The 25,631-nt window shown below is 41.1% G+C and overlaps 1 protein-coding gene across 1 annotated transcript in view; it reads right to left on the bottom strand.

Annotated features, from left to right (window-relative positions):
* Positions 1-5,012: 5,012 nt before the first annotated feature.
* Positions 5,013-25,631, bottom strand: part of LOC127572920 (uncharacterized) — a 307,743-nt gene continuing 287,124 nt past the window's right edge. The window contains exon 5 of the mRNA XM_052020647.1: positions 5,013-5,196. Within this exon, the coding sequence (XP_051876607.1) occupies positions 5,059-5,196 (138 nt within the window). The 3' untranslated portion in view covers positions 5,013-5,058. The remainder of the gene's footprint in view (positions 5,197-25,631) is intronic.

The raw sequence follows: 25,631 nt of genomic DNA, 5'->3' as shown, positions 1-25,631 counted from the left end.
GTAATGTGTACAGTTCTGGTCGCTACACTACAGTAAAGAAGTGATAACAACAGAGAGAGTGCAGAAGAGGCTCACCAGGATGTTGCCTGGAATGGGCAGCTGTAGTTACAAGGAGAGATTGGATAGGGTGGGTTTAAGGTGACCTTATTAAGGTTTATAAAATTATGATGGGCCCAGATAGGACAGATAGACAGAGTTTCTTTCCTAAGGCAGGGGAACCTAGAACGAGAGGGGACAAGATTAAGGTGAGAGGGAAGAGATATAAAGGAAATCTGAGGGATATGGTTTTCACACTGAAAGTGATGGTTACCTCGAATGAGCAGCCAGAGGAGGTGGTACAGGCAGATACAATTACAATATTTAAAAGGTATTTGGACAGATACTTAAATAGGAAGGGCATAGAGGGATTCACATCCAATGCTGGCAAACAGGATTAGCATAGAGAGGCATCATGGTTGGCATGGATTAAGTGGGACAAAAGAGTCCATTTCTGTGCTGTATGATTCCATGCCTCTATGGTTCAGCTGAACCTGGCTATCACTTCAATGCCAAGCAAGCTGGTTATCAGGCACCAGTGACAACGGTGCATTAGAATTTCAAAAGCACCTGCACTCTTTTGCTATGCTTCTTTTAAAGACCCCCAAATGTTCCTCATATAATGAAGGCAATTTGTAGATTCCTCCAGGGATTTCCTCTCAGATGTCCTGCAGACAATGGAAGTCTTATTTTATGCCCCTCACTGACAGCAAACTAACCCACAGCATGTTTTGGACCAACCAGAAGTTCATGAAGAATAGTCAGGCCTACCTCCTGAATGGCTGCTGGGGAATGTTAGTTCCTGAGGGGGAAGCCAGAAAAAAGTGTGGGTGGCCCACCCGGTTCCACAAGGTCAATATTAATCATTATAGATATCTATTAGAAGGATTCTTGAGAGGTAATTACATTCACCTAATACAAACCCCTAGTAGTGTTTTGATCACTGTGTCCAGTTCCGATCAGCAATAAAACAAAAGGAACACTCAAGTTCTGGGTATCTTGGGTTAATTCTGGGTATCTTGGGAAGGTTCACAGACCAGCCCAGTGATGGTAAGGAAGGAAGCAGATGCCCTTTACTTCCAGGGAAGGATAGCCTTGGTGCTAGAGCGTAGGGAGGTCGATAATGCAGAGGGGAAAGAGAGGGGCTACAATCGGAGGAAGGTAACTGGAAAGCTTCTTTGATGGGCTTTGGGGACAGATCTGCTTCTCTTGGTCCACAGAAAGTGCTGCAGCGGGCAACTCCCACTTCCCCTTCACTGTCTGATTTCCCTGCTCCATGGAAAGGCAACTAAATCTAAATCAGATTCTCCGTTACACCAAGGTGAGATTATTTTAGTTGTTGGCACGCCACTCAATGCTACCCCACAAAGTGCTACTTCACTAAAGCATTCTTAGTCCTGGAGTCCAAGTGCTCCCAGGTATGTGTCTGCTTGTACTTTGAAAAAAGATAGACGGGTGTGGGGAAACTGGTGCAAATCCACCCTCTCCACCCCACCCCACACAGCAGGTATTATCCATGCTTCATTGTGGAGAGTCTGCTCATGAGGGCTGGTTGTGTGGGAAGGCCAGAGATGGAAGTGCAGCCACTCAATGCTGAGGTGTGGACCTCTGGCCGGCACAGTGAGTGTGGACTATTTCTGGAGATTGGCAGCATCTGCTCTATGCATCGACAGACCACCAACTTCCTATTGTTTCTTTCATCACCTCCATTTGACCCAGACTCACCATGATGGCCAGAGTGCAGCCTGAGCCTCAAACTTTTTGAGTGGCTGCGGTGATCATCTGAGCCCACTCAACACCATATTGCACAGGCAGCCTCTCGATGCCAAGCTGCAGGCTATTCATTGCAGCAAGAGCACCAGTGGAGAGCAGGGGTTTGTGCCAGGTTATGTCAGTTATGCCTATGTATTGTTATAAACATCCCTTTGAGCAATAATTCCATTAGCTCTCTCATTCCTGGGGACACATCCCGAGCACCAATTGAGATTATTTGCCACTGCCTGGACACTCAGATGTCATAGAACCCACCAATGTAAAATTGTCATCGGAATCACACACATCGCTTAAGGTTTATCCCCACATAAACCCTCTACAGGTCTCCATGACATTGTAGCTGGAGGTTCAAAGTTTAGGACTTATCCCAGGAAATTTTTTGTGTGAAATGAATCACTGTGCAGAAGACCTTTGAGATGGAGTGGTGATAGATGGAAACCTTAAGAAAGAATTGGGTGCTACAGTGAGAAGATAATCATAAGATATCTTTATTAGTCACATTTACATCGAAACACACAGTGAAATGCATTTTTTGCGAAGAGTGTTCTGGGGGGCAGCCTGCCAGTGTCGCCACGCTTCCGGCGCCAACATATCATGCCCACAACTTCCTAGCCTGTACGTCTTTGTGAATGTGGGAGGAAACCGGAGCACTCAGAGGAAACTCACACAGACACAGGGAGAACGTACAAGCTCCTTGCACACAGTGGCCGGAATTGAATCCAGGTCACTGGCACCGTAATAGCGTTATGTTAACCGCTACACTACCGTGCCTGCTTTCACACTATCGTGCCTGTCCTGCCAAATAGCTTCCTTTTTCTGTAGTTCTGAGTTTCCAAAGAGGCAGTATTTTTATATAGCGAAATGATGACCATCTAAGTTTAAACAACAAACCTTTTCAAAATAACTAGAATTTGCTGCCTAAGAAAGGCTGCTTTATGTCTCTGAAAACCGAAGTGGTGACTTATATTGTTTGGGTTAATAGAAAAGGTATCATAAGCTGATTAAAGACTATGATTTCAATAAGATACTTCAATCAACTGGAAGAACCTCTGGAGAAACAATATTCACATCCATTTTCAGCCACAGACATTGGGTAATTTTAACCCCAGCTACCTGGTAGGAAATCCCAATGAATTAGCTAGAATTGTCAACCTGCCCAATATTACTCTCCACTGACTTCAATGGAGATTGAGGTCATGGAGGACAGGAACTACTACTGTAACTGGTCACAACAAGTATCTGACAAATGGGTCAGATTAAACATTTCGTCAAGCTATGTAGGAAAACTGGGAGAACTTCAGCAGATTTTCAGGAACTAAATATTTAAAAAACAAATTTTCCATAATTTTCTTGTTATGTATCCATTTATGGATTGTAATTGGTATCATGCAAGAAAATGAAGAAAGATTCATGGTGAAAATAGAAATAGAAGATGATACAGACTATGATCCAGGAGTACTGTGATAGCTCTCTGATGACCAAATATACTGCAGTGACAGCTGTAAAAGGAAACGTCAATGCTTCTGTTAGGTGGTGAAAGGCCTGTGAATGTTATGGTGTGTACATTCTTAGGCCTACAAGCATCATCAGAGAGGGAAAATGTTTAACACAGTCAAAATAGATTTTACTAAATGAATATGAAACTGTTGCTGCATTTATGTGTGCTGTCAGGTACTTCTGTTACGTTTTGATGTGATCATCTCCTTCACTTCCGTAACTATATGAAGATTGATATCCTGTCCCTTTGATTAGTTAGTATTGTAGTGTATGTGCTGAGGTTGTACCAGACTGCAACTCAGAGTATATTTTGAAATAGAAAAGATATATTTGAAAAGGGGGAGCAAGGAGTCATATATCACACATCCTATCTCACTCTTTTCATCTTTCTCCATTTGTAAAGTTATTAAAAACACCCACTATATTTTGTTGTTCCCAGTAGATATTACTAATAGGTCTTAGGCCTTCCTGTCAATCTGGTAATCTTTCAGGTGTTAGTCTGTCACCTTCTCATAATCCATGAAGCATACATTTTTTCTCACTTCAGATCTATTGTTTGTTTATGATTTATTTTCACACCAAATATTCCTGGTGTCAGGCTTGGTTCAACAGCAGTCTTCATGCCTCTGTGTTAGAAAGCTGTGGGTTCAACACCCACTTCAGAGATTTGAGTTATGTTCTAAGTTAACACATCAGTTACATACTGAGTGAGTACTGCACAGTGAGAAGTTTGGTTTTGGATGAGATGTTAAACCGTAAGAGGTTTGCTTCTTAAGTAGACATAAGAGATCATCTGGCACTCTATGAAGAAAACTAAGAGTTGTGTTCCTGTTACCATAGCCAATGTTTTAGCCAATATTTTACCTTTAAACAATATCATTGAAACTCAATTTAATTTCAATGCTATTTATTGGACCTTACTTTATAACTACAATAATATGATTTCAGAGGCTGGCTCAGTTTCAGCAAGGATTTGATAAATTGCTGCTTCTGAAAATAAAAGCTACTGGTGCAGGAGGCAACATTTTGGTGTGGATAGAAGATTGGCTGCCTACCAGAAAACAGTGAATTGGCATAAACAGAGAGCAGGCATAAGTGGATCTTTTTCTGTTTGACAAGACATGCCATGAGGATCTATGTGCCACCAGGGCCTCACAATTTATATAAATCACTTGGATGAATGCACAGAAAATATGATTGCTGAATTTATGAATGACACAAAGGTACATTAGGAAAGAAGAATGTGCAGGGGACATAAGGAGGGTACAAAGGCTTGTAGGTTAAGTTGACAAAAATCTGGCAAATGGGGCATATTGGGGGAAAATAAGAAATTTTCCATTTTGGCAGGAAAAATAATATGTCAGAAACAGTTCAGAGAAGGTTTTTTTCAACTAGTATTCAGAATGGGCAGGTTGTCTTATGAAGAAAGTTTGGATAGAGTAGTCTTGTATCCACTGGAGTTTAGAAGAATGAGAGGGGACTAATTCAAACATATAAGATTCTGAGGGGTCTTGAAAGAGTAGATGTGGATAGGATGTTTTCCCTTGCTGGAAAATCCAGAACTAGGGGTCACATTTTTTTGGAATAAGGGCTCAACTATTTGAGACAGAGATGGGGCAAGATATTTTCTCTCAGGGATTGGAGGCCAGTGATGACAGTCTTTGAATATTCCAAAGGCAGGGGTAGATAGATACAGTATTTGATAAGCAAGGGGTGAAAAGCTACTAATGAGGAGCTGAGGTTACAATCAGATCAGCCTGATCTTATTAAATGGGAGAGCTGACTCATATGTTCAAAAAGTAGGATGACCATTGTAGATTCCTCTGATTGAGAACTCTCTTCTTGAAGGGGATGCGTAGCAATCACCAACATGCTGCAGGATCCAAAGATCTGGAGGAGTGAACAGAAAGTACATGACGGTTGTCTGAATGATGAATGGGCCAACTTCTAATTACATTACAACTTCAAAAATATTTCATTAGAGCACTTTGGAACAATCCTAAAGGGAAAATGCCATTCATTCATTTCCATCCTTCTGAAGCCAAAGTGTTGCACACTTTGTTTTGGAAGATCTTTCCATTTTATTCTTCTCCACACACACTCTGAATTAATTTATGTGAAGCAGTTCAGAATGACTTAACAGATTGATTAAAATCAATGTAATATTGATAAACAATTTAAGGTGTACTGAAGATACAGTACCGATTGGGGTACAAAACAAACACAAGTTATTTAAGAAGCTGGATTGGTTAATTTTGGGTAATAGTTTGGAAAATATTCTGTAAATGTTAATCATAAGGAAAATGATGTTACTAAAAACTGCCTGTGAGTTTCCACATCCTCAGATTGAAACTCTGCCAACTAATAAGTGTAGAATCTGTCTATTGCTACTTGTAAAGGCTACTAATTGCATCTTTCAAGGGAGCCCAGGATGTTTTCCTGACGTGGACACCATCTACTGGATTTCCTCCATGAGCACCTGAGAAGCACAATAGCACCTACCACTGATATTTCACTGAGGTGACGTATGTCTAAACCTCTTGGCTTGTTTATTATTATTGTCCCATGTACCAAGATACTGTGAAAAGCTTTTGTATGAATGTCATTCAGTCAGATCATGCCATACATAGTAAAAAGAATATAGAATGCAGAATATAGTGTTGCAGCTAGTGCAGTGCAAGTAAACAAATAAAGTGCAAGAGTCACAACGAGGAGATCAAGAGTTCACCTTTAGCATATGAGAGGTCTGTTCAAAAGTCTGATAATAGCGGGATAGTAGCTTTTCCTTGACTCTGGTTGTACACGCTTCCAAGCATATGTATCTCCTGCCTAACGGGAGAGTGGAAAAGAAAGAATGACTGGCAATGAGGGGGGTCCTTGGGATTACTGCCTGTTGCTTCCCATCACTTTACCCATACCCATAGTACAGGGTCTGCAATTTTTCAGCCAACCCTTCCATCATTTAGACAACAGTCACATACTTCCAATTTGTGGATGCTTAGATTATTAAGCTTCTGCAGATCTTTAGATCCTCAGCATATTACTATTTGCCACCTATTTCAAGAGAGGGCTTTCAATCAGAGTGTCTACAATGACCAGAGCTCATCCCAATGATTAAACTGAGCCAGTCCCTGTAATTACAGCAGATTCAGCACTGATAAGCTGAGTGGGTGCCATCCTTGTCTTAGCACTTCCAATGGGGATTTACACTATGTGAACATCCATTCCTTACATCCTATCTGAAAGAATTAATCCCACAAATGAAAAGATTCCGAGGTCAATGCCTGAAAATGGTGCTCATTTCATAAGCACAGTGCTGGCCATTCTAACCAGGCCCAAAAACAAACTAAAATTTCTTGTGGCTGAATCATAAAAACTTGTTGTGTTAGCCCATGCACAACAATTTTCATTTTGGAAAACTTCTACTCCCATACCTCAGTGTCCAGGAGACAAGATTTACAAGTAGTAGTCCACAAGGTAATTCCCTCTTGAGTGAAAAACTCAGTATGTGTGCCTGACAGGAACGTTAATTTTCCCAATGCACTCAATAACTTGATAGGTTTGTGCAAAAAAAATTGGAGAAGTATCAAAGAATAGCAATACTTAATTCATTTTTTTCACTTCGGTAACTTTCAATTCTATTTTAAAACAGTTCAGGGCAATCGATTCAACAGATTGTCTTTTAACCTATGCAGGCTCTGAAGTATTACTGAATATACTTGAGAAAAATAGAAATAAAATTAGAATAAAATTGTTTGTTTCAACTGCATGAAGTTTGATTATGACAAGCCAAGTAAGCAAATGACTGTTTCTTTTTGAGTACAGTCTAATTATTTGTGGAATTCTCATGTCTGTACACATTGCTAAATAATCCACGTCTTGGCATGTATGACTATGATGTCTAAAATCTTGCAGGAAAATGCCCAATCTAAAGACTTACAAAACTCAGCTTGGTCTGAGGAGTAGATGTGCAGACAGGCAACATAGAAGACATGTTCCATGCCCTAAGGCTTGAATTATGATGCATCTGCCTTACCAGTTACGTAATAAAGTCAGCTTGAAGCCTTAATTCAATAGAATAATTTCTGAAGTAGGTCCACAATATTACAACATAGCAAGTTTGAAACTGGGAGAAACACTAAAATCTTGCATGTTATCAGCTACAGAGGACATTAACTTCTCACCAATTTAATTGCCTGGAGCAAGGAAATTTCAATAAAGAACTGATGGATGCACAATTGGTTTTACTCAGCAGTTTCACAGTTAGATGACCTTACTATGAAACAATGTTTTAAAAACAATCAAAAGCTAATTACCATCTTGATAAATGAGAAAAGTAATATGATCAAACTTTTACCTGCTGTGTCTGGTGAGTGATAATGCCACTATGCTAAAGTGCTGTTCATCAATGACTTCACTTTTCCTAGGTTTTAGATGTTTACATCCAAGATGCAAGGTTTCTTCTATGTGGGAATTATGACATAATCAAAAGCAATTGGGATATATTTCTTCAAATAATTACTGTCAGGAAATCTGAGTTTTATGCCACGAACTCTGAAATAGCTTATTAAAGCATTTAAAGATGTTCATCAAGAATTTTCAGTTTTGATCTTTCTTTTAGCTAATCATGTGAAGTTACAGTTTTGTCACACATCTGGATTTTCTTCATTTTACTTCCCTTCTTTCCAAAAGGTGCTGTCTTTTTCCAGGGTACAGTTCCATGCACTGATATAATCAACAGGGAAGGGAGAGAATGGGAGTATGATTGCCTAGAAATTGATTCTGTTTGGAAGTAGTCATATGAGCTATGATTTAAATGGAATGAGTTTTGGAGAAGGAGTAGAGTGTGCTTCTCTATTAGTTTGTTTGGTGCTTCCAATCAGAGTGAATTTCTAAGTAAATGTCTTAGAGAATTTTCTCAATTGTATTACATGTTTTCTTCTTCCCTGGCTCCAAATCCCATAATTTCTCTTTGGTCTTTATAGGTTTCCATAAATGAAAGCAGCTCTCAAATGCATTGGCCAAGTGGCTATTCTACATGTGCAAGACTTCCCCAGGCAAATTTTGATCTCTAAGTTTTATATGGGTGTGAAAAAACTAACCACACAGACACAATTGCCAGGAATTTTCTTGGGACCACTTGGCTGATATATTTTTCTATGGCTCCCTGAGCTCTTGGAAAATCAGGTGGAAATTAATAAATTTAAATCAGATTCCCCATTTTACAATGAGAACCTGATAAAAATGCAGTTATCTTGACAGGACACTTGGAAAATTTGAAACGCACTATGAAAATGGCAATGGAGGCATTGGCAATGTGTTGTGAATTGGCTCTCAATGTTAATATTTGGATCAACTCCATCACAATCTGTATTCATCTGTTATGAGAGTTTCATATATCATGAAAGGCAGACACTGAGGGAGACAGAATGAATGCAATGTGAAACTGAAATACACTGAAAAAAGAAAAATTTGCAGAGACACACATGAAATCAACATTTTATACATTGATATATTGTGCAGTAAGAAAAGGCCTTACAAACCTACTGACTCCCACAGCTATCTTGACTACTCTTCATTCCACCCTACCTCTGTAAGGACTCTATTCCATTCCTCAGTTCTTCTGTGTCCATCCTATATGCTCCAATGATGAGACTTTCTGTGCAGGTGCCTCTGAACTGTTTTCTTTCTTTCTGAACTGTGGATTCCACTCCACCATTGTTAACAAAGCCCTTAATCACATCTCTTCCATTTCCTGCACCTCTTCTCTCATCCCCCCTGCTCTGGGAAAGAACAAGCGTAGAGTTCCCCAGTCCTCACCTTCCACCCCAGCAGCCTTCGTATTCAATAGATCATTCTCTGCAATTTCTGCCACTTTCAAAGAGCTTCCACCACCAGACACATCTTCCCCTAGAGCATTTCTCAGGGACCGTACAAATTATGAGGGGCGTAGACAGGGTAAATAATCACAATCTTCTTCCCAGGTTTGGGGTACCTAAAACTAGAGGGCATAGGTTTAAGGTGAAAGGGGAAAGATTTAAAGGGGATTTGAGGGGTAAGGGTTCCACACAGAGTATGGTGGGTATATGAAACAATCTGCAAGGGGAAGTGGTAGAGATGGATACAATTACAACATTTAAAAAACATTTGGACAGGTACTCAGATAGGAAAGGTTTAGTGGGATATGGGCCAAATACAGGCAAATGGGATTAGCTTAGATAGGCATCTTGGTTGACATGGATGAGTTGGGTCAAATTGTTTCCATGCTGTATAATTCAATGGATATGAATCTTTGTGACTCCCTGGACCACTTTTCAGTTCCCACCAACCACGCCCCCCCCCCCCCCCCCCCCCCACCACCACTTCTGACTCTTTCCTTGGAACCACAGGCAATGCAACACTTGTCCTTTCACCTCTTCCCTTCCCACCATCCAGGGACCCCAACAGTCTTTCCAGGTGAGGCCACAATTCACTTGCACTCTTTCCAGTCTAGTGTACTGCAGTCAGTGTTCGCAATGTAACCTCTTCTGCACTGGACAAACCAAGTGCAGATTGGGTGATCGCTCTGCAGAGCACCTGTATTCAATCCACAAGGATGACCCTAAGCTTCCAGTTGCCTGCCACTTTAATTCCTCATCCCATTCCCACTCTGACCTATTGGTATCTGGCCTCCTGTGCTGTTACAGTGAGCCCAATTCAAGCTTAAGCAACAACACATCATTTTCTATCTGGGCAAGTTGCAACCTTCTGGACTCAGTATTGAATTTTACAACTTCAGATAATTTGATTTCTCAGTCTGTACTTGTCATCCATCTGTAATGTTAGCTCAGCTTTTTCTTCTTTTTTTCTCTCTGAGAGTGGAGGACATGCCCAGCCTTCCTCCTGCTCTGCATTTCGCAACTCCTGTGTTCTTATGTCTAGTTTGTTCGTCTATGTACTCGCTCCCTAACTGCTCCCATTCACTCGTTGAACAAATAGCATTTTTACAGCTTATCCCCATGGTCACCCCGGTTTTACCCTATCGGACACCTCCCCCACCTTCTCTGCCGCTTTATAAACTGCTTTTGTCTCCTTTTCAATTCTAATGAAGGGTCTCTGAAACAAAACATTAACTCTTAAAATAAGATGAGATATCTTTATTAGTCACATGTACATCAAAACACACCATGAAATACATCTTTTGTGTAGAGTGTTCTGGGGGCAGCCTGCAAGTTCCGGTGCCAACATAGCATGCCCACAACTTTCTAACCCGTACGTCTTTGGAATGTGGGAGGAAACCGGAGCACCCGGAGGAAACCCACGCAGACACGGGGAGAAAGTACAAACTCCTTACGGACAGTGGGCGGAATTGAACCCAGGTCGCTGGCTCTGTAATAACGCTACGCTAACCGCTACACCACCGTGTCTTCCTACAGATGCGGCCTGACTTGCTGAGTATTTCCATCATTTTCTGTTTTTGTTTTAGATTTCTAGCATCTGCAGCATTTTTTTTAATTGCCAAGGTATATTGACTGACTGAAATCAGTGGTTTAGGAGATCAACTAGTTTTTCATAAAAATTCCAAGATGGAGTTAGTGCTGATAAATGGGATTCATATGGATGGGTGCTCTATGGTCAGCACGTACATGGTGGGCTGAAGGGCCTGGTTCCAGGTTATAATTCCCTGGACTCCATGATTTTATGTCTTTAAAGAAACTAATGAGTTTAGATATGCATCACAGGGCGACGGGGTGATGAAAATGGTGTTCAGCACACTGGCCTTTATCAGTCAGGGCATTGAGTATAGGAGTTGGCACATTATGTTGCAGTTGTACAAGTCATTGGTGAGGCCGCACTTGCAGTACCTTGTATAGTTTTGGTCACCCTTTTATAGGAAAGATGTGGTTAAACTGGAAAGAGTGCAGGAAAGATTTACGAGGATGTTGGTGGGACTAGAGGGCCTGAGTTATAGGGAGAGGCCTTTATTCCTTGGAATGTAGGAGAATGAGGGGCGACCTTATAGATATGTTTAAAATTATGAGTGGCATAGATAAGGTGGATGGTAACAGTCTTTTCCCCAGGGTAAGGGAGTCCAAACTAGGGGGCATAGATTTAGGGTGAGAGGGGAAAGATTTAAAAGGGACCTGAGGGGCAACTTTTTCACGCAGAGGGTGGTGAGTATATGGAATGAGCTGCCAGAGGAAGTGGTCGAGGCAGGTACAATAGTGTCGTTTAAGAAGCACTTGGATAGGTATATGGAGGGGTCTGGCTAAGAGCGATATGGGCCGAACACAGGAAATCGGGACTAGCTGGGTGGGCACAGTGGTCAGCATGGACTCTTTGGGCTGAAGGACCTGTATCCGTGCTGTATTGCTCTATGACCATGCATAATACTGTCTTCCTTTTGCACCATAAATTTCTTAGCAGGAAGGCATGTGCCAGATGAATGGGGCTAGCTTCCAAAAAAAAGAGCTTGTAGTTATATCAGTCTTGGGCTGACATTTGTTATCCTTGGCATCTCATAGTTTGTAGGTTCAAGCACCCTTTCAAGATTTACACTCGTGATCTAACTTGACACTTTAATACGGATAACAGTGAGAGTGGCATTGTAAGTAAACCAACCGTCCTTTCCCTGTTTAAGACAGATATAAAAGATGCCATGTCATTGTTCCCAGTGTCCTGTCTAACATTTATTCAAACATCACCATAAAACTTAGATTAACTCTTCATTTATCTCATTCCTCTTTGTGAAATCTTATAGTGTGCGAATCCATTGCTGCATTTCCCTGCAAAACTGTGGCTATAAGTGAAAATAATTCATTGGTTGATATGTAATTTTCAGATAATTCCTTCAGATTTGTCCATCACATCCTTATAATGCCAAAAACACATTTAATATTCAATGGGTCCTGGCTTCAAATGGCCATTTTGCCAGCTACTTTGCACATAGCAATGTCCCACAAACAGCAAATGAACTGCACAACCACAAAGCTATTTCAGTGAAATCTTTTTCAGTCATGTTTGTCAAGGAAATAATATGGCCTTGTACAGCTTACAACCCCACTCCTTGCCCACTCTTGTCTGAAAGTTTCAACGAGTTGTTTTATTTCTACTTTATCAGTCAAATAAGGCCACACTTGAACATCTCATCTGAAAGATAACACTTCTGACAATTCAACATTCCCTCAGTACTAAACTCAATTATCAGCCTACAACAGACATGCAATCATGAAGTGAATCAACAGACAGTTCTACACCAAATGCCAACTAGAGTGAGTGAGTCAAGCCAATACTGGTTGTGCCTAAAAGACAAAACAGTGCACTCGTTAGGAGACTACAAAGTAACACTAATTCAGTTGCAGATAATAAACATCATGCTCTATTCATTTTACAAAACATGCGCACAGTGTTAACAGAAATAAAGGTATTCACAAAGTTGTATTTCTCCTATGCTTACACAAACTGGAATGTCAACAAAGGTAGTTGACAATACCTGATGATCAATATGTACAAGGGGTTTTATTTATACACAAGGTTACCCTATCAAATCAAGTCTTCGTCTGGGGTTTCCCAAACCACAATGGAATTTCCACAGCTAAATATTGTGAAGACTAAAGCCATTATCTCCAGTCCTGGTCACAAACTCCACTCAATCCCTCATACTAAAAATTGTCTGAAAGTAAATTATACTGTTTTCAAGCTTGATGTCATATCTGATCTAGTGTTGGAACACATATCTGCACCATAAATAAAATAGCCTGTTTTCATTTTAGCAATCTATTTTTAATTCCATGAGCACAAGATCATCCAAAACTCCATTGTTCATGTCTTAACTTATATTGTCCTGTTAACCTATCTCCCCTGTACTTGCAGTTAAACAAATCCACAATATCAAAACTCTCAATCATATTTTCAAATCCCTCATGTTTCACCCTCCATAGAATAACTTAACATATGATAGAACCTCTTGTGCATATTGATGATCAGGGACTGTTTAATTGACGTTCCATTACAGGGTCTCCCCAGATTATGACAGGGTTGCGTTCCTGAGAACAGTTCATAACCTGAACAGCTCACATCAGAAATACACCTGGCAATATATTGAAATAAAAACAAAGGCCAACCAAAGGCAACATGTTGATTAACCAAGGCGTTTAACTCAACCATTCAGATTTCTCTGCAAGATGCAATGATATTGCCGTGATATTCCCACACAGCAGAAGATGCCTGCAGCCCCATGCAGCTGGCAAATCCATCCCACTGGTCTCCCAAACACTCATTTATATACTGTATATACGGGCTGTATATAAGTCAGGCATTCATTACCTGGTGGGAACCTGTATACGTAGACATAGGAGGAATAAAATTTTGCAAATACCTTTATCCCTGCTGACTCTGTGTGCATACCTTGTGAAGAGGGTGGAATATAGTTCATTGTCTACAACTTGATTTAGTGTGACTTTGCAGTCTCCTAACAACCATACTGTTTTGTCTCTCTCAGCAGGAACCTCTAATCCCCTTCAATCCTCCAAGAGGTCCATGCTTTTTCACTTCAGGTCTCTTGTGAACCCTTGAGTTTAATTGCTCCACATTTGGCAGCTTTGCCTTCAACTGCCAAGCTGCTAACCTCTGGAATTCCTTCAGTATGCTCTCCATACCTCTACCTCTCTTTCTTCCTTTCACTCACCTTAAACCATTATCCCTTTGACTAATCAGTTGGTTATTTGGCTCTGTAATCTCTTTATGTGGTTAAGCAGCAAATTTAATTTGATAATACCCCTGTAAAGGGTTTAGCTACCAAATAAATACATGTTGTTGTAGAAACAGAAAATGCTGGAAATACTCAACAGGTCAGGCACCACCTGTGGGAGAAACAGTCAATGTTTTAGGCAGATAATCTTTCACCAGCTGAAAGGTCATTACCCTGTTAAAGTTAACTCTGTTTCTTTCTCTATGGCTACTGCCTGACTTGCTGAGTACTTCCAGCATTTTCAGAATCAGAATCAGATTTATTATTTCTGACATATGAAATGAAATTTGTTGTTTTGCTGCAGCAGTACAGAGCAAAGACATAAAAGTCTATAAATTACAAAAATAAATAAATAGAGCAAAAAAAGGAATAACGAAGTAGTGTTAATGTGTTCATGGACAGTTCAGAAATCTGAAGGTGTGGAAGAGGAGGGGAAGAAGCTGCTTTTAAATCATTGACTGCATGTCTTCTGGCTGCTATACCTTCTCCTTTATGGTAGTAGTGAGAAGAGGGCATGTCGCGGATGGTGAGGGTCCTTAATGTTGTATGTCCCCTTCTTGAGGTACCGCCTCTTGAAGATGTCCTCGATGGTGGGGAGGATTGTGCCCTTGATGGAGCTGGCTGAATCTATAACCCTCTGCAGCTTCTTGCGATCCTGTGCATTGGAGGCTCCGTACCAGGTGGTGATGCAAACAGTCAGAATGCTCTCCACCATACATCTGTAGAAATTTTCAAGAGTCTTTGATGACGTACCAAATCTCCTCAAACTCCTAAGAAGCAGAGCCTCTGACGTGCCTTCTTCATAATTGCATCAATGTGTTGGGCCCAGAGTAGCTCCTCTGAGACATTGACACCTGGGAACTTGAAGCTGCTCACTCTTTCCACAGCTGACCCCTCAATGAGGTCTGGTGTGTGTTCTCCCGACTTCCCCTTCCTGAACTCCACAATCAGCTCCTTGGTCTTGCTGACATTGAGTGTAAGGTTGTTGTTGCAACACCACTCAACCAGCTGATCTACCTCACTCCTGTATGCCTCCCCGTCGGCATCTGAAATTCTCCCAATAGCAGTGGTGTCATCAGCGAATTTATAGATGGTGTTTGACCTGTGCTTAGCCACACAGTCATGATTGTAGACCAGTGGGCTAAGCACGCATCCTTGAGGTGTGTCTGTGTTGATAGTCAGCGAGGAGGAGATGTTATTGCTGATCTGCATTGACTGTGGTCTCTATGTAAGGAAGTTGAAGACCCAATTGCAGGGGGAGGTACAGAGGCCAAGGTTTTGAAACTTGGTGATGAATTTTGAGGGAATGATGGTGTTGAACACTGAGCTGCAATCGATAAACAGTAGTCTGATGTATGTCTTGCAGTTGACTAGGTGCTCCTAAGCAGTGTGGAGAGCCAGTGAGACTGTGTCTGCTGTAGACAAATTGCAGCGGGTCCAGGTCCTTGTTCAGGCAGGAGTTAATTCTAGCCCTAACCAACTTCTCAAAGCACTTTGTTATGGTAGATGTGAGTTCTACTGGACAATATTCATTGAGGCAGCTCACCCTTCTCTTCTTGGGTACTGGAATGATTGCTCCCCTTTTGAAGCAGGTGGGAACCTCAGAGTGCAGTGTGAGAGTTTGAAGATGTCCTTGAATACTCCAGCCAGTGGCAACTGTGGCTCAGTTGGTAACACACTTACCTCCATGTTAGAAAATTCTAAGTTCAAGCCAGAGTTGCAAACACAAACGTAAACTGATAAACCATTACTGAAGGATTTCAGTACCCGGCCAGGTACACCATTGGGGCCCGATGTCTTGCGAGGGTTCACCATCTTGATGGATGTTCGGACATCAGCCTCCTAGACAGAGATCAGAGGGTTGCCGGCTGCTGTGGGGACTCGCACAGGTGTAGTGTTACTCTCCCTTTCAAAGCGTGCATATAAGGTATCAAGCTCATCAGGGAGTGAAGCATCACTGCCATTTATGCTGTTTGGTTTTGCCTTATAGGAAGTAATAGCATGTAAACCCTGCCACAGCTGTCGCGTGTCCAGTTGTGTCTTTAGCTTCACTCAGAATTGCCTTTTCGCTCTCACGATCACCTTCCATCAGTCATACCTGGACTTCTTGTAGGGTTCTGGATTGCTGGTTTTGAACACGACAGATGTAGCCCTCAGCAGACTACGAATCTCCTGGTTCATCCAGGGCTTCTGGTTTGGGAAGTCTCAGTATGTTCTCGAAGGCACACACTCATCCAAGCAGGGCTTGAAGTCAGTGACAGCTGCAGCCTTTAATTCAGATCCAAACTTGAATCACTGAACATGGTCCAGTCCACCAATTCAAAGCAGTCCTGTAAATGGACTTTATTGCATTCTTGGTGTCATTTCAAATTTACAGCCTTTATTTTCTCTTTCAAATATAACTTTAGGAGGTTGTGGGTCAACTGACCAATGCACAGGTGATAACTTCACCTCTCTTCTTCAAAGTTGTGATATGGAGTGTAGATGAGGTCTTAGTTGATCACTCAAAAGGCAACACCTCTGAAAAAACAAAACTCTCACAGGAATGGCTTATCAGTTTAGATGTTTGTGTTTGCAACCCTGGCTTGAACTTAGAATCTTCTAACATGAAGGTAAGTGTGTAACCAACTGAGCCACAGTTGTCACTTCAGTAATGGATGAATGATTGCAGCCATTATAATGGTCAGTAGCAGAAATGGAAATAAAATACAGACCTAAATGATGGAAATGGGGAGACCTGAGTTTTAACACTATAGTACCTTATAAAAGCAACCATGAGGAAACTCAGATAAATGAACTGGTATTTTATCTGGTAATACTTGATAAGATTTTCCAAAAAACAGTAACTTTATTTAGCTGCACTTACAGTTTGATTAAAACTGGTTAATTTGGAAAATGGAAACTCAACATGGGTTGCTTTACCATTCGTGGTTGTTGTAAAGCCTGTGACTATTTGTACTGACAAGGCTCAGCATGACTGGCATGTGGGCAGGATCATGAGCCCATAGTCAAGCTGTTCTTTTATATAAAACAATGAACAATGAACTGGTACTGAATAGCACTGTGTGCCTCCAGCAACTAGATATGCCACTTGAATTTAAAATATTTTAAAACATTATCACTTGTATTAAATCAAACATTTTCCAAGTGTTTGTACTTTAAAAATTCCAGCACTCAGCTTTTGAGCAATGAATGGCTTTTAGTAATTGGAATAATTTGGAATACTCTGCCAAATGCTTAGGAGCCTGCCAAACATTTTGTTTTGAAGTGGCTGTTCCTGAAACAAGACTGTTTCTATTTCTATTCGGCACATAGAATATTAAGACGCATCCAAGTCTCTGAATGCATCTTAGATCCTGACTTTGAAATTCTTGCTGCTTTTTAGATCCGAAACAAAATAATCATGTATTACGAGAACATCAACTTCTGCTCTCTGTAATTGTACATATAAAACACTACAATCAGCACTAGTTTGGTTCATGACATATTAAACACCAATTGGTTTATAGCATGTTCAGAAACTGTCCTCATGATGGAAGTGATTAATCGGTATTAATTGAAGAAGCAAATTATATTTGATTAACACACAACTCTGTGAGCACAGGTAATACGCAAGACTGATTGTCACTGCAGGCAATCTCCAGTGCTCATTGCCAACATCCTAAACAGAATGTTGAAAATATATAAATCAAGTAAACCCACAGTTGACAGCTAAATAACAGAAGTGCTGAACCCATTCCAACAGAGACAGTCCACTTAGCTGCAGTCTGTTTGTCTGTACATGGATCCCTAGTGCTTTGTATGTTAGTGTAGTAAATTCTCCACTGGAAGGCTGCTGCCAAGTCTGCAGCACGATCTTGATAACATCCTTTTCAAGCCAAAAATGAAAGCCTCTCCAGTAAGCTGAGAAGACATGCTGTTTCTCTGGCTACATTTTTTTGCTGTGGCTCCGTCAATACTGGCAAAGGCACTTGTTTATTTGATGTGTTCTGGTTAGCTTGATTCACCCACAGAAACTCTGTGTTCTTGTTCAGTCTGTTTCGTGCAACAGGTAATATTCTTTTTCCCCAAGTGCTTCCGTTCATTTCACTTGGTTCAAAATATGAGCTGGATTTAAAAGAGTCAAACCTCAAAGCTCATGGGTCCATTTACAAATGAATGCTCAGACATGAAGTAGTGATGAGCATTCAACACAATTTCAGTATGATGCAGTTAATCACAATGGAGTAGGAGTAAGTATTTCTTTGATATCACACTATTGTGAGTACACTCCAGAATTAAAGTCATCTAAACTTCAATAGTCGATCTGCAATATGCTGATGACACTTGTGTTTGTGCTGCTTGTAGGCTGAGCTCCAAGGTATCACCATCTCATTCTCCAAAGCATACAAGATGATGGGCCTTCCACTCAAAATCCATAAAAGCTTCTACCAATCTGCCTCCACTGCATTACACTGCCCTCCAACAATAAAAATTCAAATGGAGTTCAACCCGGAAAAGTGTGAAGTGATACACTTCCGGAGATCGAACTTGAAGGCAGAATACGTTCAAGGTTCATGGCAGGACTCTTAGTAGTGTGGAGGAACAGAGGGATCTTAGGGTCCACATCCATAGATCCCTCAAGGTTGCCAGGCAGGTCGATAGGGTTGTTAAGAAGGTGTATGGAGTGTTGGCCTTCATTAGATGGGGTATTGAGTTCAAGAGCCGCGAGGTAATGTTGCAGCTCTATAGAACTCTGGTCAGACCACACTTGGAGTATTGTGTTCAGTTCTGGTCACCTCATTATAGGAAGAATGTGGAAGCTTTAGAGAGGGTGCAGAGGAAATTTACCAGGACGTTGCCTGGATTGGAGAGCGTGTCTTATGAGGATAGGTCGAGTGAGCGCGGGCTTTTCTCTTTGGAGAGAAGGAGGGTGAGGGGTGACTTGATAGTGGTGTACAAGATGATAAGAAGCATAGATCGAGTGGACAGTCAAAGACTTTTTCCCAGTGCGACAATGGCTAACATGAAGGGACATAATTTTAATGTGATTGGAGGAAGGTATAAGGGGGATGTCAGGGGTAAGTTGTTTTTACACAGAGAGTGGTGGGTGCATGAAACACACTGCCTGCAGAGGTTGTGGGGGCAGATACATTAGGGACATTTAAGAGATAGACTTAGATAGGTATATGGATGATAGAAAAATAAGGGGCTATGTGGGAGGGAAGGGTTAGATAGATCTTAGAGCAGGATAAAATGTTGGCACAACAGTGTAGGCCAAAGGGCCTGTATTGTGCTGTCGTGTTCTATGTTCTATAATGAGGCTAAGGAAAATATGGGCCACTTCCCATACTTCAGGAGCCACCTCTCAGTGAAAGCAGTCATTAATGAAAAAATTCATGAATCTTTCATTGTGCCAGTGCACCCTTTGGTCAATTGAGGAAAAGAGTATTTGAAAAGCCTGACCACAGACCAGCCACAGAACTCTTCTGGGCATTAGTGGTCCTTGCCTTTTACATGCTTCTGAGACCTGGACTACCTACAGCAGGCATTTCAAGTCACCAAAGCTGTCTCCACAAAATCATCCAAATTCATTGGAAGGGTAAACCAATCAACATCAGTATCTTGTCCCAGGCCATCATCCTCATCACTGAGTCCCTTGCTATTCTCTGTTGGCTACTTTAAGCAGGCCATGTCAATCACATGTCTGACATCAGATTCCTGAAACAGACATTTCTTTGCTATCTCTGCCTGGAGATGACGAGGCAGACAGAAAAAAAGATGTGCTCAAAGCTTCCTTAAAGAAGTACAACATCCCCACTGATCCCTGGAAGTCTCTGGCCCATGATGTTTCAAAGTAGAGAAGCAGCATTTCATATGGCATTAAGAACCTTGCAACCATGCATTGGGAACACACAGAAGTTGATCCAGAATGACAGTCTTAGATAAAGAAAATTGTATTATAGGTTCTTAAACTGAATTATCCACATTAAGCAGGATAAATTCAATTCGACCATTTAATGTCACATCAGCCTAATCCCAATCAACAGTGAAGAAAGGGGTTGTTGACAGCCCTATCAAGTGCCACCTACTCACCAATCACTTACTTGCTCCCTGGTGCTCACTGTGGACCACTCATCTCCAGACGTCATCACAGACTTTGTCCAAAAGTAGACAAAGTAACTGAGGTGTGGTGAGAGTGACTTGCTGCTTCACCAGTATGTGTGCCATCTGTAAGCTGCAGTACAGCAAATTGTCAATACTTCTTCCAGAGAACTTCATGAACACTTGAATCCTGACCTCCAGATGGACAGAGCTAGTTCATGCAAAATACAATAATCATCAAGTCACGTGATATCCTAACTTTAACATTGCCATCGGGTCAAAACCTTGGAGCCACCTACATACAAAGTCAAAGCCAAATTTATTGTCATATGCACAAGTAGATGTACGCACAGGTGCAACGAAAAACTTACTTGCAGCTGCATCACAGGCATATAGCATCAGAGACACAACATTCACAAGAAAAACATGAAATAAACAAACTATACAAAATTATACAAGAAAGAAAACAAAAAAACAAAGTCCATTGTAGTGCAAAGTGGCCAAACTGGTCATAGTGTTGCTATACAGCATTGTTGGGATATATTCACCACACAGGCTGCAACATTCAAGAATGTGCCAGTGATAACCATGTCTAGAGTGTGTACGAAAGATATAGCTAACAATAGCTTTGTGAGTCTGCATAATTCTCAGAGGAAGCGCAAGGATATTTGTCCCCAAGCCATGCTCAGGCACCTCTTCTCAGAACAGTATTACCAGAGTTCAAGGTACAGGAGGTCCATCCTCTCCTCCTGTTTGGTAATGGTAAATAGAAATGAAGGAAAATTACATGCATGCCCACTGGGATTAAATATTGTAATTGTGATCTCTAAAATTACATGAGCTGATCTAAATCCATTGAAAATATTGAAGGCCCAAGGCATGTGTACCTAATTATACAGTTAGAGGACATTTTAACCTTTTGGGCCCTTGCCATTATTTTATTGGTGCCAAAGTGTTTATGTTCACAGTGGGAGCAGTAGTATGGTGGCTGGTTTACTGAAGTAATGATCCAGAGACACAAAGTCAAATTCCACCACAACAGCTGGGGAATTAAATTTCAGTTAATTAAATAAATCTAGAATAGAAGCTGAGCATCAGTGATGGTAGCCATGAATTTACTAAATTTGTTGGAAGCCCCATCTGGTTGAATAATACTCCATAGGTGTTAATCCATATCCCGCCTGGCCTATGTTTGTCTCCAGACATACTGCAATATGGTTGACTCTTCTGAAATGTCTTAACACTTGATTATATCAAACTAAAATGAAGAGACTGTAATAAAATAGAACTGGACAATAGACTCAATCTGGCTTCAGGTTCAACAAAGACATAGCCTGCCTGCTCAATCCTGCCATGTCCTCCTCCTAACATGAGGCAGTGTCCGATAACTTAGAGAGATTTTCCGCAGCAGAGGCTATATTCCCAAAAGCACCCCAGAGTTGCCTATTAATATCTCCCCAACCATCAGTAGAATAGGCCCACAATCTTTGTGGCGCTATCTTGACACAGTGGCTCTGGCATTGAGTCAGGACCTAATGAATTTCCTTGCATTAGGTCAAACCAGGAAACCACCTACTAATTTCAACCTAAGCTGATGAAACAATATGCCTCTATGCTGAGCATCACATGAAAGAAGCACCAAAGGTAATACGGGAAACAGAATGTCTATCACTAAGAACAGCCAGGTAGCACTATTAATGCCTCGAGAGGATGTAAGTTCACAGAGCATTACTGTGACAGATAGAAAAATCATTCTTGGCTTCATTCTCACCATTAGAAATGTTATGGATGCATCTGTCCAGGGATGACTGTTGCATTTTCCTTGAAGAGATAACATCTCATCCTTACATTGAGGAAACCTAGTTGTATTATCTGACATTACCACCATACTAAATGGGACAGACTCGCTCCGCATCACTGAGTATCCATGTGACATGGAGGATTACTAGCAGCAGTAGAAATATACTCCATCAGAATGGCAATCTCAAAGTGAAGCAATCCCACAACAAAAATATCAAATCAAAGCTCTGCAGTCTGATATATATGGTTTTGAATGGTGGTGGAAACCTGAACTAGTGGCAGGAAGATGATCCTTAAATATCCCTGTCCTAAATGGTATGGCACTTAGAAGTCCAAAAGTCAAGATGAAGCATTTTCAACCAATTTTGGACAAAAGTGATGAGTGAATGATCCATTCCCAAGGCTTCACCATCACAAAAGCCGGTCTTAACCCAATTCACTTCAGATCATATTTTATCAAAAAAGTGGTTCAGCACCCAAACAACTTTGTCACTGTAGTGCAGTTCCTGAATGAGCCATGTGCATACCCATTCTGTTCCACAGCATCTGCAGAATTGCCCAGGGTCCTTCTCTTCAGAAATCCAGAAAAAATCCAGTTCAATTTCATCTTAATTAGTAGAAAACAAGTGGAAGGGGTTATCAAAGGTTTTCCCAAGCAGCACTCATTCCCCAATAACTTGGATTCTGCTAGAGATTACTTTCATCATTTTAGCCTAGGTCTAAAGATGAAAACAAAATGACATGAATTCCAGAGATGAATTGAAAGTTCATAGTTCTTTACTTTTTGATTACTATTGCCACTTCTCTTCCAAGAATGTCATGACATTTACAGTTTTATTTTTGCTTTTTGTAGGTTGAATGTTTCTGCCCTTGGCTTTAAGATGGTGTTTGTCCATGTGTAGTATCAAGAAGCCACAGTAGGATCGAAGTCAATAGAAAACATAGGGAAAACTCTCTGATTGGAGTCTTATCTGGCACAAAGAAAGATGGTTGTGGTTGTAGCTTACCAGTCACCTCAGCCCTCGGAAAATGTTGTAAATATTCTTTGCGTCAGCACCCAAGGCCCAATCATCCTCAGCTGCATTATCAATGGCTTTCCCTTCATCATGGAGACAGAAATGTCAATCTGATCGAGACTCCTGAAATTTGAGTGTCACTATGTTTAACCTTCATTCATATTGAAAATATTTTGCCATTCTTAGGTCATCACTGAGTCTAAATCCTGGAACTCCCAGTCCTATAGCACTATGCGAATACCTTCGCCTGAAGTATTGTGGCCATTCAGAACTCAGTTCCATTTGCAATTTTGTCAAATAATGAAGTAGTCTGTGCCATCACTGAGAGTTTGTTTAATTGTAGCAAGTAACATTCACACCATGTAAGCACAGTGCATGACCATCTTCAACAAAAAACGAGTCTAAATACATTCAACGACTGACCATCATCACCATCAACATTCCCATCAATCACCACTGGCCACGAACATAATCGGACCAGACATATAAATACTGTGGCCACAAGAGAATGTCAAGTGTTGGAAGGTCAAAAGTGAGTGGTGATAAGAATGCAAAGATGTTCCAAGGGATTTCAAGACAATTTTTGTGATTAGGCAGTTGAGTGGCAGATGGAGTAAATTGGAAAAATGTGAGGTTATCCACCTCAGCAGAAAAACAGTATTTTTTGAATGGTGAGAGAAAAAGAAATATTAATGTTCAAAGGGACCTGGGCATCCTTATACATAGACAAGTCAATGAAAAGTAACATGAGGCAAGCAATTAGGAAAACTAAAGGTATGTTGTCCTGTATCGATGGAGGGTTTGAGTACAAGAGTAAAGGTTGGTAAATTGGATAATTGGTTTATTATTGTCACATGTACCAATGTACAGTGAAAAACTTGTCTTGCATACTGTTCATACTGATCAATTCATTACAACAGTGCTCTGAGGTAGTACAAGATAAAACAATAACAGAATGCAGAATAAAGTGTCACAGTTACAGAGAAAGTTCAGGGCAGGTAGATAGTAAGGTGCAAAGTCATAATGAGGTAGATTGTGGGGTTAAGAGTCCATCTTATTGTATTAGGGAACCATTCAATAGTGTTATAACAGTGGGATAGAAGCTGTCCTTGAGCCTGGTGGTACGTGCTTTCAGGCTTTTGCATCTTCTGCCTGATGGGAGAGGGGAGAAGAGAGAATGTCCAGGGTGGGTGGGGCCTTTGATTATACTGGCTGCTTTACCGAAGCAGCGAGAAGCGTAGACGGAGTCAATGGAAGGGAGGCTAGTTTCCGTGACATGCTGAGCTGTGTCTGCAACTCTCTGCAGTTTCTTGCAATCATGGGCAGAGCAGTTGCCATACCAAGCCATGATGCATCCAGATAGGATGCTTTCTATGGTGCATTGATAAAAATTGGTCGGGGTCAAAGGGGACATGCCAAAGTTCTTTAGCCTCCAGAGGAAGTAGAGGCTAAAGAACTTTAGCATGTTCTTCAGCCAAGCTTTCTTAGCCATGGCATCTACATGGTTAGATTAGGACAGGTTATTGGTGATGTTCACTCCTAGGAACATGAAACTCTCAACCCTCTCAACCTCAGTGCCATTAATATAAACAGGAGTATGTGCACCACCCTTCTTCCTGAAGTCAACGACCAGCTCTTTTGTTTTGCTGACATTGAGGAAAAGGTTGTCGTTATGACACCATATCCTTCGGCTCTCCATCTGCTTCCTGTACTCTATCTCATCGTTATTCGAGATGTGGCCCACTACGGTGGTATCATCTGCAAACTTGTAGATTGAGTTAGAGCAGAATCTGGCCACACAGTCACGAGTGTATAGGGAGTAGAGTAGGGGGCTGAGGACACAGCTTTGTGGGGCACCAGTATTGAGAATAATCATGGCAGAATGGGGCTGTGGCAAGACTACACCTGGAGTATTGTCTACATTTTTTATTTCCTTACTTAAAGAAGGGAGATCTACAGAGGGAGATCTGCAAAGATTTACCAAACTGGTTCCCGTGATGGTGGGTCTGTCTAATGAGGAAAGACTGATCAGTCTTTATATTCCAGAATTTAATAGAATAATAAAATGACCTCAACATAATGTATAAAATTCTTAGAAGGGCATGAGGGTAGATGTGGGGACAATGTTCTGCTAGTTAAGGAGTCTAGAACTTGGGGTCACTTTCTCTTAACATGGGGCAGGCCATATATGACAAAAATGAGAAGAAATCTCTACTCAGAAGGTGTTGAATCCTTGGAATTTTCTACTCTGGAGGGCGATGGAGGTTCAGTCATTGATGTATTCAAAACAGAGATTTATAGATCTCTGGTTACCGAAAGAATCAAGGGATATGGGAGTAATGCAGGACAATAGTGTTTAAGGTAGACCAGCCATGGTGGAGAAGGTTTAAAGGGCTTAGTGGTTTACTCCTGCTCCTTTTGTTTATATTCTTTGGAAATTGATTCACCTCCTGGCCCTGAAATCTTTCCATCATCTACAGAGTATGTCAGGCATAGAATGGGATAGATGCCACACACAGTTCAACTCCTACCAACATTCAAGAAGCTCACCCCCGCCTAGTACAAAGCAATTAGTTTCACTAGCTCTTCCCAGCAACTTAAAGATTCACTCCTTCCATGATGGCTGTGGTATACTGAAATGCATAGCAGCGACTCACTGAGGCTTCTTCAAAAGTGTCTCTCAACCCATATATTTT

Source organism: Pristis pectinata, chromosome 7 (genome assembly GCF_009764475.1).
Source record: "Pristis pectinata isolate sPriPec2 chromosome 7, sPriPec2.1.pri, whole genome shotgun sequence".
NCBI classification, from domain to species: Eukaryota; Metazoa; Chordata; class Chondrichthyes; order Rhinopristiformes; family Pristidae; genus Pristis; species Pristis pectinata.
The sequence above is the reverse complement of the archived record's forward strand: the minus strand, read 5'-3'. Positions and strand labels throughout refer to the sequence as shown.